The 23,265-nt window shown below is 47.7% G+C and overlaps 1 protein-coding gene across 1 annotated transcript in view; it reads right to left on the bottom strand.

The window, feature by feature from the left end:
• The window catches only part of LOC106572764 (ceramide glucosyltransferase), a 53,954-nt gene that overhangs the window by 10,148 nt on the left and 20,541 nt on the right, over nucleotides 1-23,265 (bottom strand). Inside the window, exons 3-5 of the mRNA XM_045694147.2 lie at nucleotides 12,794-12,896; nucleotides 3,521-3,622; nucleotides 901-1,013 (exon numbers count right to left, since the gene is read on the bottom strand). Of these exons, the coding sequence (XP_045550103.1) occupies nucleotides 901-1,013; nucleotides 3,521-3,622; nucleotides 12,794-12,896 (318 nt within the window). The remainder of the gene's footprint in view (nucleotides 1-900; nucleotides 1,014-3,520; nucleotides 3,623-12,793; nucleotides 12,897-23,265) is intronic.

Here is a 23,265-nt window from a genome sequence, read left to right as displayed (position 1 = left end):
CGGAATGCATTTCAATAAACAGGTGTGCCTTGTTAAATGTTAATTAGTGTAATTTCGTTCCTCCTTAATGCATTTCAACCAATCAGTTGTGTTGTGACAAGGGGGTATACAGAAGATAGCCCTATTTGGTAAAATACCAAGTCCATATTATGGCAAGAACAGCTCAAATAAGCATAGAGAAATGACAGTCCATCATTACTTTAAGACATGAAGGTCAGTCAATCTATAACATTTCAAGAACTTTGAAAGTTTCTTCAAGTGCAGTAGCAAAAACCATCAAGCGTTATGATGAAACTGGCTCTCACGAGGACCGCCACAGGAAAGGAACCATTTAACTCAATTTTGTTTGTAGCTACGTCTTGTTCGGCCAGCGTTGTGACACAGCCCAGGATCGAACCAGGGTCTGTAGTAACGCCTCTAGCACTGAGATGAAGTGCCTTAAACCGCTGCGTCACTAAGGACTCTCACCTGTTCCAGTGAAGCCCTGTCTGTAAGGACTCTCACCTGTTCCAGTGAAGCCCTGTCTGTAAGGACTCTCACCTGTTCCAGTGAAGCCCTGTCTGTAAGGACTCTCACCTGTTCCAGTGAAGCCCTGTCTGTAAGGACTCTCACCTGTTCCAGTGAAGCCCTGTCTGTAAGGACTCTCACCTGTTCCAGTGAAGCCCTGTCTATAAGGACACTCACCTGTTGCAGTGAAGCCCTGTCTGTAAGGACTGTCACCTGTTCCAGTGAAGCCCTGTCTGTAAGGACTGTCACCTGTTCCAGTGAAGCCCTGTCTATAAGGACTCTCACCTGTTCCAGTGAAGCCCTGTCTATAAGGACTCTCACCTGTTCCAGTGAAGCCCTGTCTGTAAGGACACTCACCTGTTGCAGTGAAGCCCTGTCTATAAGGACTCTCACCTGTTCCAGTGTAGCAGCGAAGCCCTGTCTGTCGGCCACGTAGGGAAGGCCGTGGACTAGCCCCACCTTCTCCGTCATCTGATAGGCCATATCTGTCAGAGTGTCCGGTTTCACTGGCGAGGGAAGAGGACAGGATTGGCCAATCAATCGTTGTCACCAAAAGCTTTTACAAAATCAGGCAATGGGATCTAAATGAACCCACCATGCTCAAAGTGTTTCATCCAACTACAGTATTTGAATCTAGAGGAATCAAATACAAACATGTTTGTAAGTAAAGCAATCAAAGCCTGATGATATACAGCTGAAGTGGGAAGTTTACATACACTGAGGTTGGAGTCATTAAAACTAGTTTTTCAACCACTTAACAAACTATAGTTTTGGCAAGTCGGTTAGAACATCTACTTTGAACATGACAAGTACTTTTTCCAACATGACAAGTAATTTTTCCAACAATTGTTTACAGACAGATTATTTCACTTATAATTCACTGTATCACAATTCCAGTGAGTCAGAAGTTTACATACACTAAGTTGACTGGTGCCTTTAAACAGCTTGGAGAATTCCAGAAAATGATGCCATTGCTTTAGAAGCTTCTGATAGGCTAATTGACATCATTTGAGTAAATTGGAGGTGTACCTGTGGATGTATTTCAAGGCCTACCTTCAAACTCAGTGCCTCTTTGCTTGACATCATGGGAAAATCTAAAGAAGTCAGCCAAGACCTCAGAAAAAAAAATTGTAGACCTCCACAAGTCTGGTTCATCCTTGGGAGCAATTTCCAAACGCCTGAAGGTACCACGTTCATCTGTACAAACAATAGTACGCAAGTATAAACACCATGGGACCACGCAGCCGCCATACCGCTCAGGAAGGAGACGTGTTCTGTCTCCTAGAGATGAACGTACTTTGGTGCGAAAAGTGCAAATCAATCCCAGAACAGCAGCAAAGGACCTTGTGAAGATGCTGGAGGAAACAGGTACAAAAGTATCTATATCCACAGTAAAACGAGTCCTATATCTACATAACCTGAAAGGCCGCTCAGCAAGGAAGAAGCCACTGCTCCAAAACCGACATAAAACGCCAGACTACGGTTTGCAACTGCACATGGGGGACAAAGATCGTACTTTTTGGAGAAATGTCCTCTAGTCTGATGAAACAAAAATAGAACTGTTTGGTCATAATGACCATCGTTATGTTTGGAGGAAAAAGGGACGAGGCTAGCAACCTGAAGAACACCATCCCAACCATGAAGCACGGGGGCGGCAGCATCATGTTGTGGGGGTGCTTTGCTGCAGGAGGGACTGGTGCACTTCACAAAATAGATGGCATCATGAGGATGGAAAATTATATGGATATATTGAAGCAACATCTCAAGACATCAGTCAGGAAGTTAAAGCTTGGTCGCAAATGGGTCTTCCAAATGAACAATGACCCCAAAAATAATTCCAAAGTTGTGGCAAAATGGCTTAAGGACAACAAAGTCAAGGAATTGGAGTGGCCATCACAAAGCCCTGACCTTAATCCTATAGAAAGATTGTGGGCAGAACTGAAAAAGCGTGTGCGAGCAAGGAGGCCTACAAACCTGACTCAGTTACACCAGCTCTGTCAAGAGGAATGGGCCAAAATTCACCCAACTTATTGTGGGAAGCTTGTGGAAGGCCCCCCAAAACGTTTGACCCAAGTTAAACAATTTAAAGGCAATGCTACCAAATACTAATTGAGTGTATGTAAACTTTCTGACCCACTGGGAATGTGATGAAATAAATAAAAGCTGAAATAAATCATTCTCTCTACTATTATTCTGACATTTCACATTCTTAAAATAAAGTGGTGATCCTAACTGACCTAAGACAGGGAATTTTTACTAGGATTAAATGCCAGGAATTGTGAAAAACTGAGTTTAAATGTATTTGGCTAAGGTGTATGTAAACTTCCGACTTCAACTGTAGGTTCAAGGTTCAAAACAAGAGCTGAATGGAACCTCCATTATCTGATGGGAAATACATCAGCCCTCAAGGGATAAGACACGCATCAGCCCTCAAGGGATAAGACACGCATCAGCCCTCAAGGGATAAGACACGCATCGGCCCTCAAGGGATAAGACAGGCATCGGCCCTCAAGGGATAAGACAGGCATCGGCCCTCAAGGGATAAGACAGGCATCGGCCCTCAAGGGATAAGACAGGCATCAGCCCTCAAGGGATAAGACAGGCATCAGCCCTCAAGGGATAAGACAGGCATCAGCCCTCAAGGGATAAGACAGGCATCAGCCCTCAAGGGATAAGACAGGCATCAGCCCTCAAGGGATAAGACAGGCATCAGCCCTCAAGGGATAAGACAGGCATCAGCCCTCAAGGGATAAGACAGGCATCAGCCCTCAAGGGATAAGACAGGCATCAGCCCTCAAGGGATAAGACAGGCATCAGCCCTCAAGGGATAAGACACGCATCAGCCCTCAAGGGATAAGACACGCATCAGCCATAGTGATAAGAATGATGAAATTGGAGTAAGAATGCGTCCCAAATGGCACCCTATTCCCTATGCAGTGCACTACTTTTGACCAGGGTAGTGCACTGCGTAGGGAATAGGGCGCCATTTGGGATACATTGTTTGGTTTCCTACCTCGTATTCCGCTGTCGCAGATCCACACCAGGCCATGCTTTGCCCCCTCATAACCCGGCATCAGGTTATTAATCTTGGGGTTGATGCCGACCTTCTTCCCTCCTGGAATGGAAACAAACAACGTCAGCTTTCTGGCCTGAGGTTGTCCTAGCCATAACGACTGTGTCACTGATCGCCATAACGACTGTGTCACTGATCGCCATAACGACTGTGTCACTGATCGCCATAACGACTGTATCACTGATCGTCAGAGACATTCTCTTACACCTGTATTCTTTCACTTCCATTTAAAGCAGAAATCCTTAAAAATGGGGAAACTTCTACTTCCTTTTGCAATATTAAAAACAAAAAGGAGTCACATCAAACAAAGAACACTGTCTTTTCCCCTCTGTCATCATTGCACACGCTACAGAAGAGCAGAATATGTACTGCAACTTTTGTTACCACGATGCAACAAAACAAAAGAAGGTGCTGGGGGGTGAACAGCTGTTTCCTGCTTTAGGATCTCACCTTACAGACAAATAGGATCGGGTCAGGATCGTCTGTTAACCTAAATGGCCACACCAAGCCGTTCAGTCTATCAGATGGGCAGAGAGTATAATGGACCACACCAAGCCGTTCAGTCTATCAGATGGGCAGAGAGTATAATGGACCACACCAAGCCGTTCAGTCTAACAGATGGGCAGAGAGTATAATGGACCACACCAAGCCGTTCAGTCTATCAGATGGGCAGAGAGTATAATGGACCACACCAAGCCGTTCAGTCTAACAGATGGGCAGAGAGTATAATGGACCACACCAAGCCGTTCAGTCTAACAGATGGGCAGAGAGTATAATGGACCACACCAAGCCGTTCAGTCTATCAGATGGGCAGAGAGTATAATGGACCACACCAAGCCGTTCAGTCTAACAGATGGGCAGAGAGTATAATGGACCACACCAAGCCGTTCAGTCTATCAGATGGGCAGAGAGTATAATGGACCACACCAAGCCGTTCAGTCTAACAGATGGGCAGAGAGTATAATGGACCACACCAAGCCGTTCAGTCTATCAGATGGGCAGAGAGTATAATGGACCACACCAAGCCGTTCAGTCTATCAGATGGGCAGAGAGTATAATGGACCACACCAAGCCGTTCAGTCTATCAGATGGGCAGAGAGTATAATGGACCACACCAAGCCGTTCAGTCTATCAGATGGGCAGAGAGTATAATGGACCACACCAAGCCGTTCAGTCTAACAGATGGGCAGAGAGTATAATGGACCACACCAAGCCGTTCAGTCTATCAGATGGGCAGAGAGTATAATGGACCACACCAAGCCGTTCAGTCTATCAGATGGGCAGAGAGTATAATGGGCCACACCAAGCCGTTCAGTCTAACAGATGGGCAGAGAGTATAATGGACCACACCAAGCCGTTCAGTCTAACAGATGGGCAGAGAGTATAATGGACCACACCAAGCCGTTCAGTCTATCAGATGGGCAGAGAGTATAATGGGCCACACCAAGCCGTTCAGTCTAACAGATGGGCAGAGAGTATAATGGACCACACCAAGCCGTTCAGTCTATCAGATGGGCAGAGAGTATAATGGGCCACACCAAGCCGTTCAGTCTATCAGATGGACAGAGAGTATAATGGACCACACCAAGCCGTTCAGTCTATCAGATGGACAGAGAGTATAATGGACCACACCAAGCCGTTCAGTCTAACAGATGGGCAGAGAGTATAATGGACCACACCAAGCCGTTCAGTCTATCAGATGGGCAGAGAGTATAATGGACCACACCAAGCCGTTCAGTCTATCAGATGGGCAGAGAGTATAATGGACCACACCAAGCCGTTCAGTCTAACAGATGGACAGAGAGTATAATGGACCACACCAAGCCGTTCAGTCTATCAGATGGACAGAGAGTATAATGGACCACACCAAGCCGTTCAGTCTAACAGATGGGCAGAGAGTATAATGGACCACACCAAGCCGTTCAGTCTATCAGATGGACAGAGAGTATAATGGACCACACCAAGCCGTTCAGTCTATCAGATGGGCAGAGAGTATAATGGACCACACCAAGCCGTTCAGTCTAACAGATGGGCAGAGAGTATAATATAGGTCACATTTTCCAACCCTTTAAAAAGCAACAAATCCCTTTAAAAACAGCCTGTGTGGCATCAACATGAGTCAGAAACATTTATTCTAGTGTCAAAATACACTAAAGTGTAAATAGGATATTTTTGGTCATGAAGTCAGTCTTCCCTGTGGCTCAGTTGGTAGAGCATGGTGTTTGCAACACCAGCATGGTGTGTGCAACGCCAGGGTTGTGGGTTCGATTCCCACGGGGGGCCAGTACAACAACAACAACAAAAATGCATGTATTCACTACTGTAAGTCGCTCTGGATAAGAGCGTCTGCTAAATGACTAAAATGTAAATGTAAAAAAATGGTACAAAACATCTGTGCGTCACAACGGGTAAATGAAAGGTTGGGGTTTTATTTGTCCATTTGCTCACTAACATGGAGTGAACAGCTGCGGCGTTGCTCTCTATCCAATAGACGGTGAGAAAGACCTGCTCACCAGCACTGACTTTGTTTACATAAGATAACACGTCGTCACTAGGGTTGCACATTTTGGGCAATATGCAGAGGTGGAAACTTTCCGTGGGAATTAATGGGAATTAAAAGAAATATACGCAAATTAATATTAATACTATTTAAAATGTAGATTTTTTTTTTTTGCATTGGATATATTTTCCATATCATATGGAAACGGAAACAGAAAACTTTTACCTTATCATAAGTAGACATAATTGCAAACGATTAAATCCTTCCAATATACATTTTAAAAAACAATTGAGTTACGAATGTAACTTTAATTAAATGAGTTGACTCTTCACATGGGATGATTTCACTGAACAACAACTGAAAGGGAATATTGAATGATCCCCAATGATCCATCGCATCTCCCAAAAAACGTTTTCAACATACATCTGTAAAATGATAGTCTAGAAACTAAAGCTTTGGTTGTCTTCTTCTCAGGCTTCCATCTCTTCTCCCTGGACCTCCTCAATGTCCACCTCTTGAACATCAGACTCTGAGGCCTCATCTTCACTGTCACTTTCCAACCTTGTTGAGGATGGCTCGTTGTCAGGCTCAAAAAGCCTCAAATTCGCCCGGATAGACAATTTGTCAACCCTTGTATTGGTCAGCCTGTTGCGTGCTTTGGTGTGTGTTCCCAAACAAGGACCAGTTGCCCTCTGAGGTGGCTGATGTTGGTGGGATTTGGAAGATGATGGAGGCAACCGGGGAAAGAGCCTCAGATCCACAAAGTCCCTTCCACCAGGTGGCTGATGAGATATGTTGGCACGACTGCCATACCGCATCTCCATCCCAAAGCCCTTGCTTGGAAGTGTACTTCGCCAGACTGCCCAGAACCTTTCCCTCATCCAGGCCAAGGTGGCGAGACACGGTAGTGATGACACCATAGGCCTTGTTGATCTCTGCACCAGACAGGATGCTCTTACCAGCATACTTGAGGTCCAACATGTACCCTGCGGCGTGTATGGGCTTCAGGCAGACGTCTTCGCGCTTTTTGATGCATTTCAGAACTGCAGTTTCCTCTGCCTGGAGCAACAGTGAAGTGGGCAGGGCTGTACGGATTTCTTCTCTTATATCTGCAAACAGTCTGAACATCAGACAGGATGGCGTTGTCTCCCTCAATCCGTGCAATGGCTACTGCTTTGGTTTCAGGAGTTTCAGGCTGCTTACCACTCTCTCTCAAAATACATTTTACATTTTAGTCATTTAGCAGACGCTCTTATCCAGAGTTACTTACAGTAGTGAATATATACACATTTCATTTCATGCATATTATTATTTATATTTTTTGTACTTTTTTGTAAATACATCATCCAGGAGGATCCTCTTGACGGGGCTGTCCATATCGGCAGACTGTGATACGGCCATTTCTTGGAGAGACTCCTTCCCCTCCAGGAGACTGTCAAACATGATGACAACACCACCCCAACGGGTGTTGCTGGGCAGCTTCAATGTGGTGCTCTTATTCTTCTCACTTTGCTTGGTGAGGTAGATTGCTGCTATAACTTGATGACCCTTCACATACCTAACCATTTCCTTGGCTCTCTTGTTGAGTGTATCCATTGTTTTCAGTGCCATGATGTTCTTGAGGAGCAGATTCAATGCATGAGCAGCACAGCCAATGGGTGTGATGTGAAGGGTAGGACTCCTCCACTTTATACCAAGCAGCCTTCATGTTCACAGCATTGTCTGTCACCAGTGCAAATACCTTCTGTGGTCCAAGGTCATTGATGACTGCCTTCAGCTCATCTGCAATGTAGAGACCGGTGTGTCTGTTGTCCCTTGTGTCTGTGCTCTTGTAGAATACTGGTTGAGGGGTGGAGTTGATGTAGTTAATTATTCCTTGCCCACAAACATTCGACCATCCATCAGAGATGATTGCAATACAGTCTGCTTTCTCTATGATTTTCTTGACCTTCACTTGAACTCTGTTGAACTCTGCATCCAGCAAATGAGTAGATAAAGCCTGTCTGGTTGGAGGGGTGTATGCTGGGCGAAGAACATTCAGAAATCTCTTCCAATACACATTGCCTGTGAGCATCAGAGGTGAACCAGTTGCATACACAGCTCGAGCAAGACATTCATCAGCATTTCTCTGACTGCGTTCCTCCATTGTCAAAACAACTTCTGATTCCAGGAGGACCATGAGCTGTTGCTATAGATACTGTGTCTGATTGATCATTTTCACCTCCAATAGAAGTAGAGGGACTTTAGTCAGAGGTTGCTTGTTGTGAGCGCTGAGGGAACTTTATGCACTTGGCCAAATGATTCTGCATCTTTGTTGCATTCTTCACATATGATTGGGCACAGTATTTGCAAATGTACACAGCTTTTCCTTCTACATTAGCTGCAGTGAAATGCCCGTGGCATTTTCCTGTAAAGATTATTTAAAAAAATGAGTAAAAAAATTAAATAAAAATTCATGTACAGATAAATAGTTAAGCAGTTAGAATAAACAACTCCATTTGAAATGAAACATGTATGGAAACAGGTGAATTAACACTCCTCAGTTAGCAGGCTCAAGCAAGTTAAAACCCACATGGTAGCAAAAACAAGCAAGCAGAAATTGTTGACAAGTTAGAAATGATTTAAACACACTTTGCTGTAGGCTACTATTTACTAGTTAACAAAAAAATCTTGAGTTATGTTAGATTCATTCTGGGGATTTTAAGGACATGAAACACACTGCACACGGCATTCGGAAAGTACTCAGACTACTTCCCTTTTTCCACATTTTGTTACATCACAGACTTATTCTGAAGAAAATTTTAAAAAATCCTCAATCTACACAGATTTCCCCATAATGACAAAGTGAAAACAAGTTTTTAGAAATGTTTGCACATGTAAAAATAAAAAAACTGAAATACCTTATTTACATAAGTATTCAGACACTTTGCTATGAGACTGGAAATTGAGCTCAGGTACATCTGGATTTCCATTGATCATCCTTAAGATGTTTCTACAACTTGGTGTCCACCTGAGGTAAATTAAATTGACTGGACATAATTGGAAAGGCACACACCTGTCTATATAAGGTCCCACAGTTGACAGTGCATATCAGAGCAAAAACCAAGCCATGAGGTAGAAGGAATTGTCAGTGGAGCTCAGAGACAGGATTGTGTTGAGGCACAGATCTGTGGAAGGGTACCAAAACATTTCTGCAGCATTGAAGCTCCCCAAGAACACAGTGTCATCCATCATTCTTAAAATTGAAGAAGTTTGGAACCACCAAGACTCTTCCTAGAGCTGGCCGCCCGGCCAAACTGAGCAATCGTAAGAGAAGGGCCTTGGTCAGGGAGGTGACCGAGAACCCGGTGGTCACTCGGACTGAGCTCCAGAGTTTCTCTGTGGAGATGGGAGAACCTTCCAGAAGCACAATCATCTCTGCAGCACTCCATGAATCAGGCCTTTATAGTAGAGTGGCCAGATGGAAGCCACTCCTCAGTAAAAGGCACATGACAGCCCACTTGGAGTTTGGCAAAAGGCACCTAAAGGACTCTCAGACCATGAGAAATAAGATTCTCTGGTCTGATGAAACCAAGATTGAACTCTTTAGCCTGAATGTCAAGCGTCACGTCTGGAGGAAACCTGGCACCATCCCTACGGTGAAACATGGTGGTGGCAGCATCATGCTATGGGGATGTTTTTCAGCGGCAGGGACTGGGAGACTAGTCAGGATCGAGGGAAAGATGAACAGAGCGAAGTACAGAGAGATTCTTGATGAAAACCTGCTCCAGAGCGTTCAGGACCTTCCAACAGGACAACAACCCTAAGCACACAGCCAAGACAACGCAGGAGTGGCTTCGGGACAAGTCTCTGAATGTCCTTGAGTGGCCTAGCCAGAGCCCGGACTTGAACCCGATCGAACATCTCTGGTGAGACCTGAAAATAGCTGTGCAGCGACGCTCCCCATCCAACCTGACAGAGAGGATCTGCAGAGAAGAATGGGAGAAACTACCCAAATACAGGTGTTGCCAAGCTTGTAGCGTCATACCCAAGAAGACTCCAGGCTGTAATCGTTGCCAAAGATGCTTCAACAAAGTACTGAGTAAAGGGTCTGAATATTTACACTACCGTTCAAAAGTTTGGGGTCACTTAGAAAATGTCCTTGTTTTTGAAAGGAACATATTCTTGTCCATTAAAATAACATCAAATTGATCAGAAATACAGCGTAGACATTGTTAATGTTGTAAACGACCATTGTAGCTGGAAACGGCAGATTCTTTTTAATGGAATATCTACATAGGCGTACAGAGGCCCTTTATCAGCAACCATCACTCCTGTGTTCCAATGGCACGTTGTGTTAGCTAATCCAAGTTGATCATTTTAAAAGGCTAATTTATCATTAGAAAACCCTTTAGCAATTATGTTAGCACAGCTGAAAACTGTTGTTCTGATTAAAGAAGCTATAAAACTGGCCTTCTTTAGACTAGTGGACTATCTGGTTCGGGCTGTTTTTTCATGGTTCAGGCCCCTTAGTTCCAGTGAAGGGAAATCTTAACACTACAGCACACAATGACATTCTAGACGATTCTGTGCTTCCAACTTTGTGGCAACAGTTTGGGGAAGGCCCTTTCCTGTTTCAGTATGACAATGCCCCCGTGCACAAAGCGAGGTCCATACAGAAATGGTTTGTCGAGATCAGTGAGGAAGAACTTGACTGGCCTGCACAGAGCCCTGACCTCAACCTCATCTAACACTTTTGGAATGAATTGGATTGCTGACTGCGAGCCAGGCCTAATCGCCCAACATCACTAATGCTCTTGTGGCTGAGAAGAAGCAAGTCCCTGCAGCAATGTTCCAACATCTAGTAGAAAGTCTTCCCAGAAGAGTGGAGGCTGTTTTAGCAGCAAAGGGAGGACCATATCCATATTAATGACCATGACTTTGGAATGAGATGTTCGACAAGCAGGTGTCCACATACTTTTGTTAACGTAGTGTAGGCTTCCATGTGTAGTGTCTTATGGGGGACAAACATCATACAGCACACTAGAGAGAGGCCTCAACAGATGCTGCTAATGAGCTAGAATCAATAGCTTCTCCCAACGGCCTCACACACACACACACACACACACACACACACACACACACACACACACACACACACACACACACACACACACACACACACACACACACACGGCCTCACACACACACACGGCCTCACACACACACACGGCCTCACACACACACACACACACACACACACACACACACACACACGGCCTCACACACACACACACACACGGCCTCACACACACACGGCTTATTTATGGAATAGGGTGACATACTACACAGCTTATGTATGGAATAGGGTGACATACTACTACACACACACACAGCTTATGTAGGGAATAGGGTGACATACTACACAGCTTATGTATGGAATAGGGTGACATACTACACAGCTTATGTAGGGAATAGGGTGACATACTACACAGCTTATGTATGGAATAGGGTGACACACTACACACATCTTATGTATGGAATAGGGTGACATACTACACAGCTTATGTATGGAATAGGGTGACACACTACACACATCTTATGTATGGAATAGGGTGACATACTACACAGCTTATGTATGGAATAGGGTGACACACTACACACATCTTATGTATGGAATAGGGTGACATACTACACACACACACATCTTATGTATGGAATAGGGTGACATACTACACAGCTTATGTATGGAATAGGGTGACACACTACACACATCTTATGTATGGAATAGGGTGACATACTACACACACACACATCTTATGTATGGAATAGGGTGACATACTACACACACACACACATCTTATGTATGGAATAGGGTGACATACTACACACACACACACACACACACACATCTTATTTATGGAATAGGGTGACATACTACACACACACACATCTTATGTATGGAATAGGGTGACATACTACACACACACACATCTTATGTATGGAATAGGGTGACATACTACACACACACATCTTATGTATGGAATAGGGTGACATACCACACACACATCTTATGTATGGAATAGGGTGACATACTACACACACACACACATCTTATGTATGGAATAGGGTGACATACTACACACACACATCTTATGTATGGAATAGGGTGACATACTACACATCTTATGTATGGAATAGGGTGACATACTACACACACACACATCTTATGTATGGAATAGGGTGACATACTACACACACACATATATCTTATGTATGGAATAGGGTGACATACTACACACACACATCTTATGTATGGAATAGGGTGACATACTACACATCTTATGTATGGAATAGGGTGACATACTACACACACATCTTATTTATGGAATAGGGTGACATACTACACACACATCTTATTTATGGAATAGGGTGACATACTACACACACATATTATTTATGGAATAGGGTGACATACTACACACACACACATCTTATGTATGGAATAGGGTGACATTTTGGCCTCTATAATCCAATAACACACATTTTGACATCATTTTTATTTATTTATAGACTAGTCTACCTTGGAATCAATGTATAAAACTGTTAATACCAACAGGTTCCCCACTTCAATACTACACATAAACACATTTATTAGACAGATTGTAGAAATGTCAGAAACATGAATATTAATGAACAGTTTCTTCTAATTATACATCAAGTCAAGCTCTTACCGATAAACAACCTAGCATCTACGTTGGGATATTTGCCCAGGAGCTTTTTACACACATCAACGGCTGGGTCGTCATAGTCCTGAATACACAGCAGGATCTCATACTGGGGAGAGAAACAGAGAGACAGAAACGTTAGTCCAATACTGTAAAAGAGAATAAGTCACGGACACCCTTAACAGAGACATCTGAAGAGAGACACCGGCCCCGAGCCTCCTGGAGGGACACACCGGCCCCGAGCCTCCTGGAGGGACACACCGGCCCCGAGCCTCCTGGAGGGACACACCGGCCCCGAGCCTCCTGGAGGGACACACGGGCCCCGAGCCGCCTGGGGAGACCTCAGGCGGCCCGGACACACCTCAGGCGGCCCGGACACACCGGCCCGAGCCGCCTCCGGACACACCGGCCCGAGCCGCCTCCGGACACACCGGCCCGAGCCGCCTCCGGACACACCGGCCCGAGCCGCCTCCGGACACACCGGCCCGAGCCGCCTCCGCACACACCGGCCCGAGCCGCCTCACAATTGGCCCAGCGCCGTCCGGGTTAGGGGAAGGTTTGGCCGGAGGGCTTTCCTTGGCTAATCGCGTTCTAGCGACACCTTGTGGCGGGACATCGGTCGTCAGTCAAATGGTGTTTCCTCCAACACATTGATGCCGCTGGCTTCCGGGTTAACCTCTATGGGCTAGGTGGGACGCTAGCGAGCTGTGTTTTAAGAAGCAGTGCGGCTCGGCGAAACATGTTTCGGGCCTCATACTGACAGCTGCCATGTTACTACCCCGGTCTGGTTAACGGGCCTCCTCATACTGACAGCTGCCATGTTATTACCCCGGTCTGGTTAACGGGCCTCATACTGACAGCTGCCATGTTATTACCCCGGTCTGGTTAACGGGCCTCCTCATACTGACAGCTGCCATGTTATTACCCCGGTCTGGTTAACGGGCCTCCTCATACTGACAGCTGCCATGTTATTACCCCGGTCTGGTTAACGGGCCTCCTCATACTGACAGCTGCCATGTTATTACCCCGGTCTGGTTAACGGGCCTCCTCATACTGACAGCTGCCATGTTATTACCCCGGTCTGGTTAACGGGCCTCCTCATACTGACAGCTGCCATGTTATTACCCCGGTCTGGTTAACGGGCCTCCTCATACTGACAGCTGCCATGTTATTACCCCGGTCTGGTTAACGGGCCTCCTCATACTGACAGCTGCCATGTTATTACCCCGGTCTGGTTAACGGGCCTCCTCATACTGACAGCTGCCATGTTATTACCCCGGTCTGGTTAACGGGCCTCCTCATACTGACAGCTGCCATGTTATTACCCCGGTCTGGTTAACGGGCCTCCTCATACTGACAGCTGCCATGTTATTACCCCGGTCTGGTTAACGGGCCTCCTCATACTGACAGCTGCCATGTTATTACCCCGGTCTGGTTAACGGGCCTCCTCATACTGACAGCTGCCATGTTATTACCCCGGTCTGGTTAACGGGCCTCCTCATACTGACAGCTGCCATGTTATTACCCCGGTCTGGTTAACGGGCCTCCTCATACTGACAGCTGCCATGTTATTACCCCGGTCTGGTTAACGGGCCTCCTCATACTGACAGCTGCCATGTTACTACCCCGGTCTGGTTAACGGGCCTCCTCATACTGACAGCTGCCATGTTACTACCCCGGTCTGGTTAACGGGCCTCCTCATACTGACAGCTGCCATGTTATTACCCCGGTCTGGTTAACGGGCCTCCTCATACTGACAGCTGCCATGTTATTACCCCGGTCTGGTTAACGGGCCTCCTCATACTGACAGCTGCCATGTTATTACCCCGGTCTGGTTAACGGGCCTCCTCATACTGACAGCTGCCATGTTATTACCCCGGTCTGGTTAACGGGCCTCCTCATACTGACAGCTGCCATGTTATTACCCCGGTCTGGTTAACGGGCCTCCTCATACTGACAGCTGCCATGTTATTACCCCGGTCTGGTTAACGGGCCTCCTCATACTGACAGCTGCCATGTTATTACCCCGGTCTGGTTAACGGGCCTCCTCATACTGACAGCTGCCATGTTATTACCCCGGTCTGGTTAACGGGCCTCCTCATACTGACAGCTGCCATGTTATTACCCCGGTCTGGTTAACGGGCCTCCTCATACTGACAGCTGCCATGTTACTACCCCGGTCTGGTTAACGCGCCTCCTCATACTGACAGCTGCCATGTTACTACCCCGGTCTGGTTAACGGGCCTCCTCATACTGACAGCTGCCATGTTACTACCCCGGTCTGGTTAACGGGCCTCATACTGACAGCTGCCATGTTATTACCCCGGTCTGGTTAACGGGCCTCCTCATACTGACAGCTGCCATGTTATTACCCCGGTCTGGTTAACGGGCCTCCTCATACTGACAGCTGCCATGTTATTACCCCGGTCTGGTTAACGGGCCTCCTCATACTGACAGCTGCCATGTTATTACCCCGGTCTGGTTAACGGGCCTCCTCATACTGACAGCTGCCATGTTATTACCCCGGTCTGGTTAACGGGCCTCCTCATACTGACAGCTGCCATGTTATTACCCCGGTCTGGTTAACGGGCCTCCTCATACTGACAGCTGCCATGTTATTACCCCGGTCTGGTTAACGGGCCTCCTCATACTGACAGCTGCCATGTTATTACCCCGGTCTGGTTAACGGGCCTCCTCATACTGACAGCTGCCATGTTATTACCCCGGTCTGGTTAACGGGCCTCCTCATACTGACAGCTGCCATGTTATTACCCCGGTCTGGTTAACGGGCCTCCTCATACTGACAGCTGCCATGTTATTACCCCGGTCTGGTTAACGGGCCTCCTCATACTGACAGCTGCCATGTTATTACCCCGGTCTGGTTAACGCGCCTCCTCATACTGACAGCTGCCATGTTACTACCCCGGTCTGGTTAACGGGCCTCCTCATACTGACAGCTGCCATGTTACTACCCCGGTCTGGTTAACGGGCCTCATACTGACAGCTGCCATGTTATTACCCCGGTCTGGTTAACGGGCCTCCTCATACTGACAGCTGCCATGTTATTACCCCGGTCTGGTTAACGGGCCTCCTCATACTGACAGCTGCCATGTTACTACCCCGGTCTGGTTAACGGGCCTCATACTGACAGCTGCCATGTTATTACCCCGGTCTGGTTAACGGGCCTCCTCATACTGACAGCTGCCATGTTATTACCCCGGTCTGGTTAACGGGCCTCCTCATACTGACAGCTGCCATGTTATTACCCCGGTCTGGTTAACGGGCCTCCTCATACTGACAGCTGCCATGTTATTACCCCGGTCTGGTTAACGGGCCTCCTCATACTGACAGCTGCCATGTTACTACCCCGGTCTGGTTAACGGGCCTCCTCATACTGACAGCTGCCATGTTACTACCCCGGTCTGGTTAACGGGCCTCCTCATACTGACAGCTGCCATGTTATTACCCCGGTCTGGTTAACGGGCCTCCTCATACTGACAGCTGCCATGTTATTACCCCGGTCTGGTTAACGGGCCTCCTCATACTGACAGCTGCCATGTTATTACACCGGTCTGGTTAACGGGCCTCCTCATACTGACAGCTGCCATGTTATTACCCCGGTCTGGTTAACGGGCCTCCTCATACTGACAGCTGCCATGTTATTACCCCGGTCTGGTTAACGGGCCTCCTCATACTGACAGCTGCCATGTTACTACCCCGGTCTGGTTAACGTGCCTCCACATACTGACAGCTGGCATGTTATTACCCCGGTCTGGTTAACGGGCCTCCTCATACTGACAGCTGCCATGTTATTACCCCGGTCTGGTTAACGGGCCTCCTCATACTGACAGCTGCCATGTTACTACCCCGGTCTGGTTAACGGGCCTCCTCATACTGACAGCTGCCATGTTATTACCCCGGTCTGGTTAACGGGCCTCCTCATACTGACAGCTGCCATGTTATTACCCCGGTCTGGTTAACGGGCCTCCTCATACTGACAGCTGCCATGTTATTACCCCGGTCTGGTTAACGAGCCTCCTCATACTGACAGCTGCCATGTTATTACCCCGGTCTGGTTAACGGGCCTCCTCATACTGACAGCTGCCATGTTATTACCCCGGTCTGGTTAACGGGCCTCCTCATACTGACAGCTGCCATGTTATTACCCCGGTCTGGTTAACGGGCCTCCTCATACTGACAGCTGCCATGTTATTACCCCGGTCTGGTTAACGGGCCTCCTCATACTGACAGCTGCCATGTTATTACCCCGGTCTGGTTAACGGGCCTCCTCATACTGACAGCTGCCATGTTATTACCCCGGTCTGGTTAACGGGCCTCCTCATACTGACAGCTGCCATGTTATTACCCCGGTCTGGTTAACGGGCCTCCTCATACTGACAGCTGCCATGTTATTACCCCGGTCTGGTTAACGGGCCTCCTCATACTGACAGCTGCCATGTTATTACCCCGGTCTGGTTAACGGGCCTCCTCATACTGACAGCTGCCATGTTATTACCCCGGTCTGGTTAACGGGCCTCCTCATACTGACAGCTGCCATGTTATTACCCCGGTCTGGTTAACGGGCCTCCTCATACTGACAGCTGCCATGTTATTACCCCGGTCTGGTTAACGGGCCTCCTCATACTGACAGCTGCCATGTTATTACCCCGGTCTGGTTAACGGGCCTCCTCATACTGACAGCTGCCATGTTATTACCCCGGTCTGGTTAACGGGCCTCCTCATACTGACAGCTGCCATGTTATTACCCCGGTCTGGTTAACGGGCCTCCTCATACTGACAGCTGCCATGTTATTACCCCGGTCTGGTTAACGGGCCTCCTCATACTGACAGCTGCCATGTTATTACCCCGGTCTGGTTAACGGGCCTCCTCATACTGACAGCTGCCATGTTATTACCCCGGTCTGGTTAACGGGCCTCCTCATACTGACAGCTGCCATGTTATTACCCCGGTCTGGTTAACGGGCCTCCTCATACTGACAGCTGCCATGTTATTACCCCGGTCTGGTTAACGGGCCTCCTCATACTGACAGCTGCCATGTTATTACCCCGGTCTGGTTAACGGGCCTCCTCATACTGACAGCTGCCATGTTATTACCCCGGTCTGGTTAACGGGCCTCCTCATACTGACAGCTGCCATGTTATTACCCCGGTCTGGTTAACGGGCCTCCTCATACTGACAGCTGCCATGTTATTACCCCGGTCTGGTTAACGGGCCTCCTCATACTGACAGCTGCCATGTTATTACCCCGGTCTGGTTAACGGGCCTCCTCATACTGACAGCTGCCATGTTATTACCCCGGTCTGGTTAACGGGCCTCCTCATACTGACAGCTGCCATGTTATTACCCCGGTCTGGTTAACGGGCCTCCTCATACTGACAGCTGCCATGTTATTACCCCGGTCTGGTTAACGGGCCTCCTCATACTGACAGCTGCCATGTTATTACCCCGGTCTGGTTAACGGGCCTCCTCATACTGACAGCTGCCATGTTATTACCCCGGTCTGGTTAACGGGCCTCCTCATACTGACAGCTGCCATGTTACTACCCCGGTCTGGTTAACGGGCCTCCTCATACTGACAGCTGCCATGTTATTACCCCGGTCTGGTTAACGGGCCTCCTCATACTGACAGCTGCCATGTTACTACCCCGGTCTGGTTAACGGGCCTCCTCATACTGACAGCTGCCATGTTATTACCCCGGTCTGGTTAACGGGCCTCCTCATACTGACAGCTGCCATGTTACTACCCCGGTCTGGTTAACGGGCCTCCTCATACTGACAGCTGCCATGTTATTACCCCGGTCTGGTTAACGGGCCTCCTCATACTGACAGCTGCCATGTTATTACCCCGGTCTGGTTAACGGGCCTCCTCATACTGACAGCTGCCATGTTATTACCCCGGTCTGGTTAACGGGCCTCCTCATACTGACAGCTGCCATGTTATTACCCCGGTCTGGTTAACGGGCCTCCTCATACTGACAGCTGCCATGTTATTACCCCGGTCTGGTTAACGGGCCTCCTCATACTGACAGCTGCCATGTTATTACCCCGGTCTGGTTAACGGGCCTCCTCATACTGACAGCTGCCATGTTATTACCCCGGTCTGGTTAACGGGCCTCCTCATACTGACAGCTGCCATGTTATTACCCCGGTCTGGTTAACGGGCCTCCTCATACTGACAGCTGCCATGTTATTACCCCGGTCTGGTTAACGGGCCTCCTCATACTGACAGCTGCCATGTTATTACCCCGGTCTGGTTAACGGGCCTCCTCATACTGACAGCTGCCATGTTACTACCCCGGTCTGGTTAACGGGCCTCCTCATACTGACAGCTGCCATGTTACTACCCCGGTCTGGTTAACGGGCCTCCTCATACTGACAGCTGCCATGTTACTACCCCGGTCTGGTTAACGGGCCTCCTCATACTGACAGCTGCCATGTTATTACCCCGGTCTGGTTAACAAGCCTCCTCATACTGACAGCTGCCATGTTACTACCCCGGTCTGGTTAACGGGCCTCCTCATACTGACAGCTGCCATGTTATTACCCCGGTCTGGTTAACGGGCCTCATACTGACAGCTGCCATGTTACTACCCCGGTCTGGTTAACGGGCCTCCTCATACTGACAGCTGCCATGTTATTACCCCGGTCTGGTTAACGGGCCTCCTCATACTGACAGCTGCCATGTTATTACCCCGGTCTGGTTAACGGGCCTCCTCATACTGACAGCTGCCATGTTATTACCCCGGTCTGGTTAACGGGCCTCCTCATACTGACAGCTGCCATGTTACTACCCCGGTCTGGTTAACGGGCCTCCTCATACTGACAGCTGCCATGTTATTACCCCGGTCTGGTTAACGGGCCTCCTCATACTGACAGCTGCCATGTTATTACCCCGGTCTGGTTAACGGGCCTCCTCATACTGACGCTGCCATGTTATTACCCCGGTCTGGTTAACGGGCCTCCTCATACTGACAGCTGCCATGTTATTACCCCGGTCTGGTTAACGGGCCTCCTCATACTGACAGCTGCCATGTTATTACCCCGGTCTGGTTAACGGGCCTCCTCATACTGACAGCTGCCATGTTATTACCCCGGTCTGGTTAACGGGCCTCCTCATACTGACAGCTGCCATGTTACTACCCCGGTCTGGTTAACGGGCCTCCTCATACTGACAGCTGCCATGTTATTACCCCGGTCTGGTTAACGGGCCTCCTCATACTGACAGCTGCCATGTTACTACCCCGGTCTGGTTAACGGGCCTCATACTGACAGCTGCCATGTTATTACCCCGGTCTGGTTAACGGGCCTCCTCATACTGACAGCTGCCATGTTATTACCCCGGTCTGGTTAACGGGCCTCCTCATACTGACAGCTGCCATGTTATTACCCCGGTCTGGTTAACGGGCCTCCTCATACTGACAGCTGCCATGTTATTACCCCGGTCTGGTTAACGGGCCTCCTCATACTGACAGCTGCCATGTTATTACCCCGGTCTTGTGTGGCCAGCATAATGATCTGCATGTCATTGTGTCAGTCAGGGGAAAACACAAACCTTTACTCTTCCGTTAAAAACACACACGGCTGTGGAATACAGTGCCTTCAGAAAGTATTCACACCCCTTGACCTTTCCCACATGTTATTTGTGTTACACCCTGAATTTACAATTGATTACATTTAGATTTGTCACAATACCCCATAATGTCAAAGTGAAATTATGTTTAGACATTTTTACAAATTCATAAAAAAAAATGAAAAGGTTGAAATGTCTTGAGTCAATAAGTATTCAACCCTTTTGTTATGGCAAGCATAAATAAGTTCAGCAGTAAAAATGTGCTCACATAATAAGTTGCATTTGAACATGATTGTTTAATGACTACCTCATCTCTGTATCCCACACATACAGATAATTGTAAGGTCCCTCAGTCCAGCAGTGAATTTCAAACAGAGATTCAACCACAAAGACCAGGGAGGTTTTCCAATGCATCACTAAGAAGGACATCTATTGGTAGATGGGTAAAAATAAAAAAGCAGACATTGAATATCTCTTTAAGCATGGTGAAGTTATTAATTACATGTTGGATGGTGTATCAATACACCCAGTCACTACAAAGATAGAGGCGTCCTTCCTAACTCAGTTGCTGGAGAGGATGGAAACCACTCAGGGATTTCAACATGAAGCCAATGGTGACTTTAAAACAGTTACAGAGTTTAATGGCTGTGATAGGAGAAAACTCAGGATGGATCAACAACATTGTAATTATGCCACAATACTAACCTTATTAATGACAGAGTGAAAAGAAGGAAACCTGTACAGAATACAAATAAATATATTCCAAAACATGGATCCTGTTTGCAACAAGGCACTAAACTAATATTGCAAAAAATGTGGCAAGGTAATTCTATTTTTGTCCTGAATACAAAGTGTTACGTTTGGGGCAAATCCAATCCAATACGGAATACCACTCTCCATATTTTCAAGCATAGTGGTGGCTGCATCATGTTAAAGGTATGCTTGTCATCGTTAAGGACTGGGTAGGTTGTCAGGATAAAAAAAAAAAAGATTATGTAATGGAGCTAAACACAGGAACAATCCTAGAGGAAACCCTGGTTCAGTCTGATTTCCACCAGACACTGGGAGATGAATTCACCTTTCACCAGGACAGTAACCTAAAACACAAGGCTAAATCTAGACTGGAGTTGCTTCACCAAGAAGACCGTGAATGTTCCCGAGTAACAGTTTTGACTTAAATATACTTGAAAATCTACGGTAAGACCTGAAAATGGTTGTCTAGCAAACAGCCAATTTGACAGCGCTTGAATAATTTTGAAATTAATGCACTATCCAGGTGTGGAAAGCTTTTATAGTCTTACAGCTGTAATCGCTGCCAAACATGCTTCTACCAAGTATTGACTCAGGGGTGTGAATACTTATGTAAATCAGATATTTCTGTATTTCATCTTCCGTAAAATAGCAAAAAATTAGAAAAACATGTTTTCACCTGTCATTCTGCAATATTTTGTATAGATGGGTGAGAGAAAAAAAACAATCTATTTTGAATTCAGGATGTAACACAACATGTAGAATAAGTCTAGGAGTATGAATACTTTCTCAAGGCAAGGTACACACACTGTTTCAACCTTTAAAAAAAAAAGGAGCTCCAGAAATAAAGAGATTTTTGATCGACGTCCACTATATGAATTCTACCTTTGAAACACATCTCATGAGTAGCAGACCATTTTCCTTTCTACCGGTCCCAATCAAATGAGCCTTGACCTACTGTCGGGTTGACAGGTTGTTAGCTAGCTCGGCAACGTGACTGAACAACGTTGTGTGTCATCAAACCAATAATTAGCGACCCAGGATTAGTTAAAAGCATATCCTTGCTTCAGGTCCTGAGCTACAGGCAGTTAGATTTGGGTATGTCATTTTAGGAGGAAATTGACAAAAAGGTGCCAATCCATAAGAGGTTTTAAGAACAAATTCTTATTTACAATGACGGCCTACCGGGGTACAGTGGGTTAAACTGCCTTGTTCAGGGGCAGAACAACTGATTCTTACCGTGTCAGCTCAGGGATTCGATCCATCAACCTTTCGGTTACTGGCCCAACGCTCTAACCGCTAGGCTACCTTCCGCCCCTCCACTCTAACCACTAGGCTACCTGCCGCCCCTCCACTCTAACCGCTAGGCTACCTGCCGCCCCTCCACTCTAACCGCTAGGCTACCTGCCGCCCCTCCACTCTAACCGCTAGGCTACCTGCCGCCCCTCCACTCTAACCGCTAGGCTACCTGCCGCCCCTCCACTCTAACCGCTAGGCTACCTGCCGCCCCTCCACTCTAACCGCTAGGCTACCTGCCGCCCCTCCACTCTAACCGCTAGGCTACCTGCCGCCCCTCCACTCTAACCGCTAGGCTACCTGCCGCCCCTCCACTCTAACGACTAGGCTACCTGCCGCCCCTCCACTCTAACCACTAGGCTACCTGCCGCCCCTCCACTCTAACGACTAGGCTACCTGCCGCCCCTCCACTCTAACGACTAGGCTACCTGCCGCCCCTCCACTCAAACCGCTAGGCTACCTGCCGCCCCTCCACTCAAACCGCTAGGCTACCTGCCGCCCCTCCACTCAAACCACTAGGCTACCTGCCGCCCCTCCACTCTAACCACTAGGCTACCTGCCGCCCCTCCACTCTAACCGCTAGGCTACCTGCCGCCCCTCCACTCTAACCGCTAGGCTACCTGCCGCCCCTCCACTCTAACGACTAGGCTACCTGCCGCCCCCCTCCACTCTAACGACTAGTCTACCTGCCGCCCCCCTCCACTCTAACCGCTAGGCTACCTGCCGCCCCTCCACTCTAACGACTAGGCTACCTGCCGCCCCCCTCCACTCTAACGACTAGTCTACCTGCCGCCCCTCCACTCAAACCACTAGGCTACCTGCCGCCCCTCCACTCTAACC

The sequence above is a fragment of the Salmo salar genome, chromosome 01, assembly GCF_965601325.2.
Source record: "Salmo salar chromosome 01, fSalSal1, whole genome shotgun sequence".
Lineage (NCBI taxonomy): Eukaryota > Metazoa > Chordata > Actinopteri > Salmoniformes > Salmonidae > Salmo > Salmo salar.
This window is presented reverse-complemented; position numbering and strand designations above follow the sequence as displayed.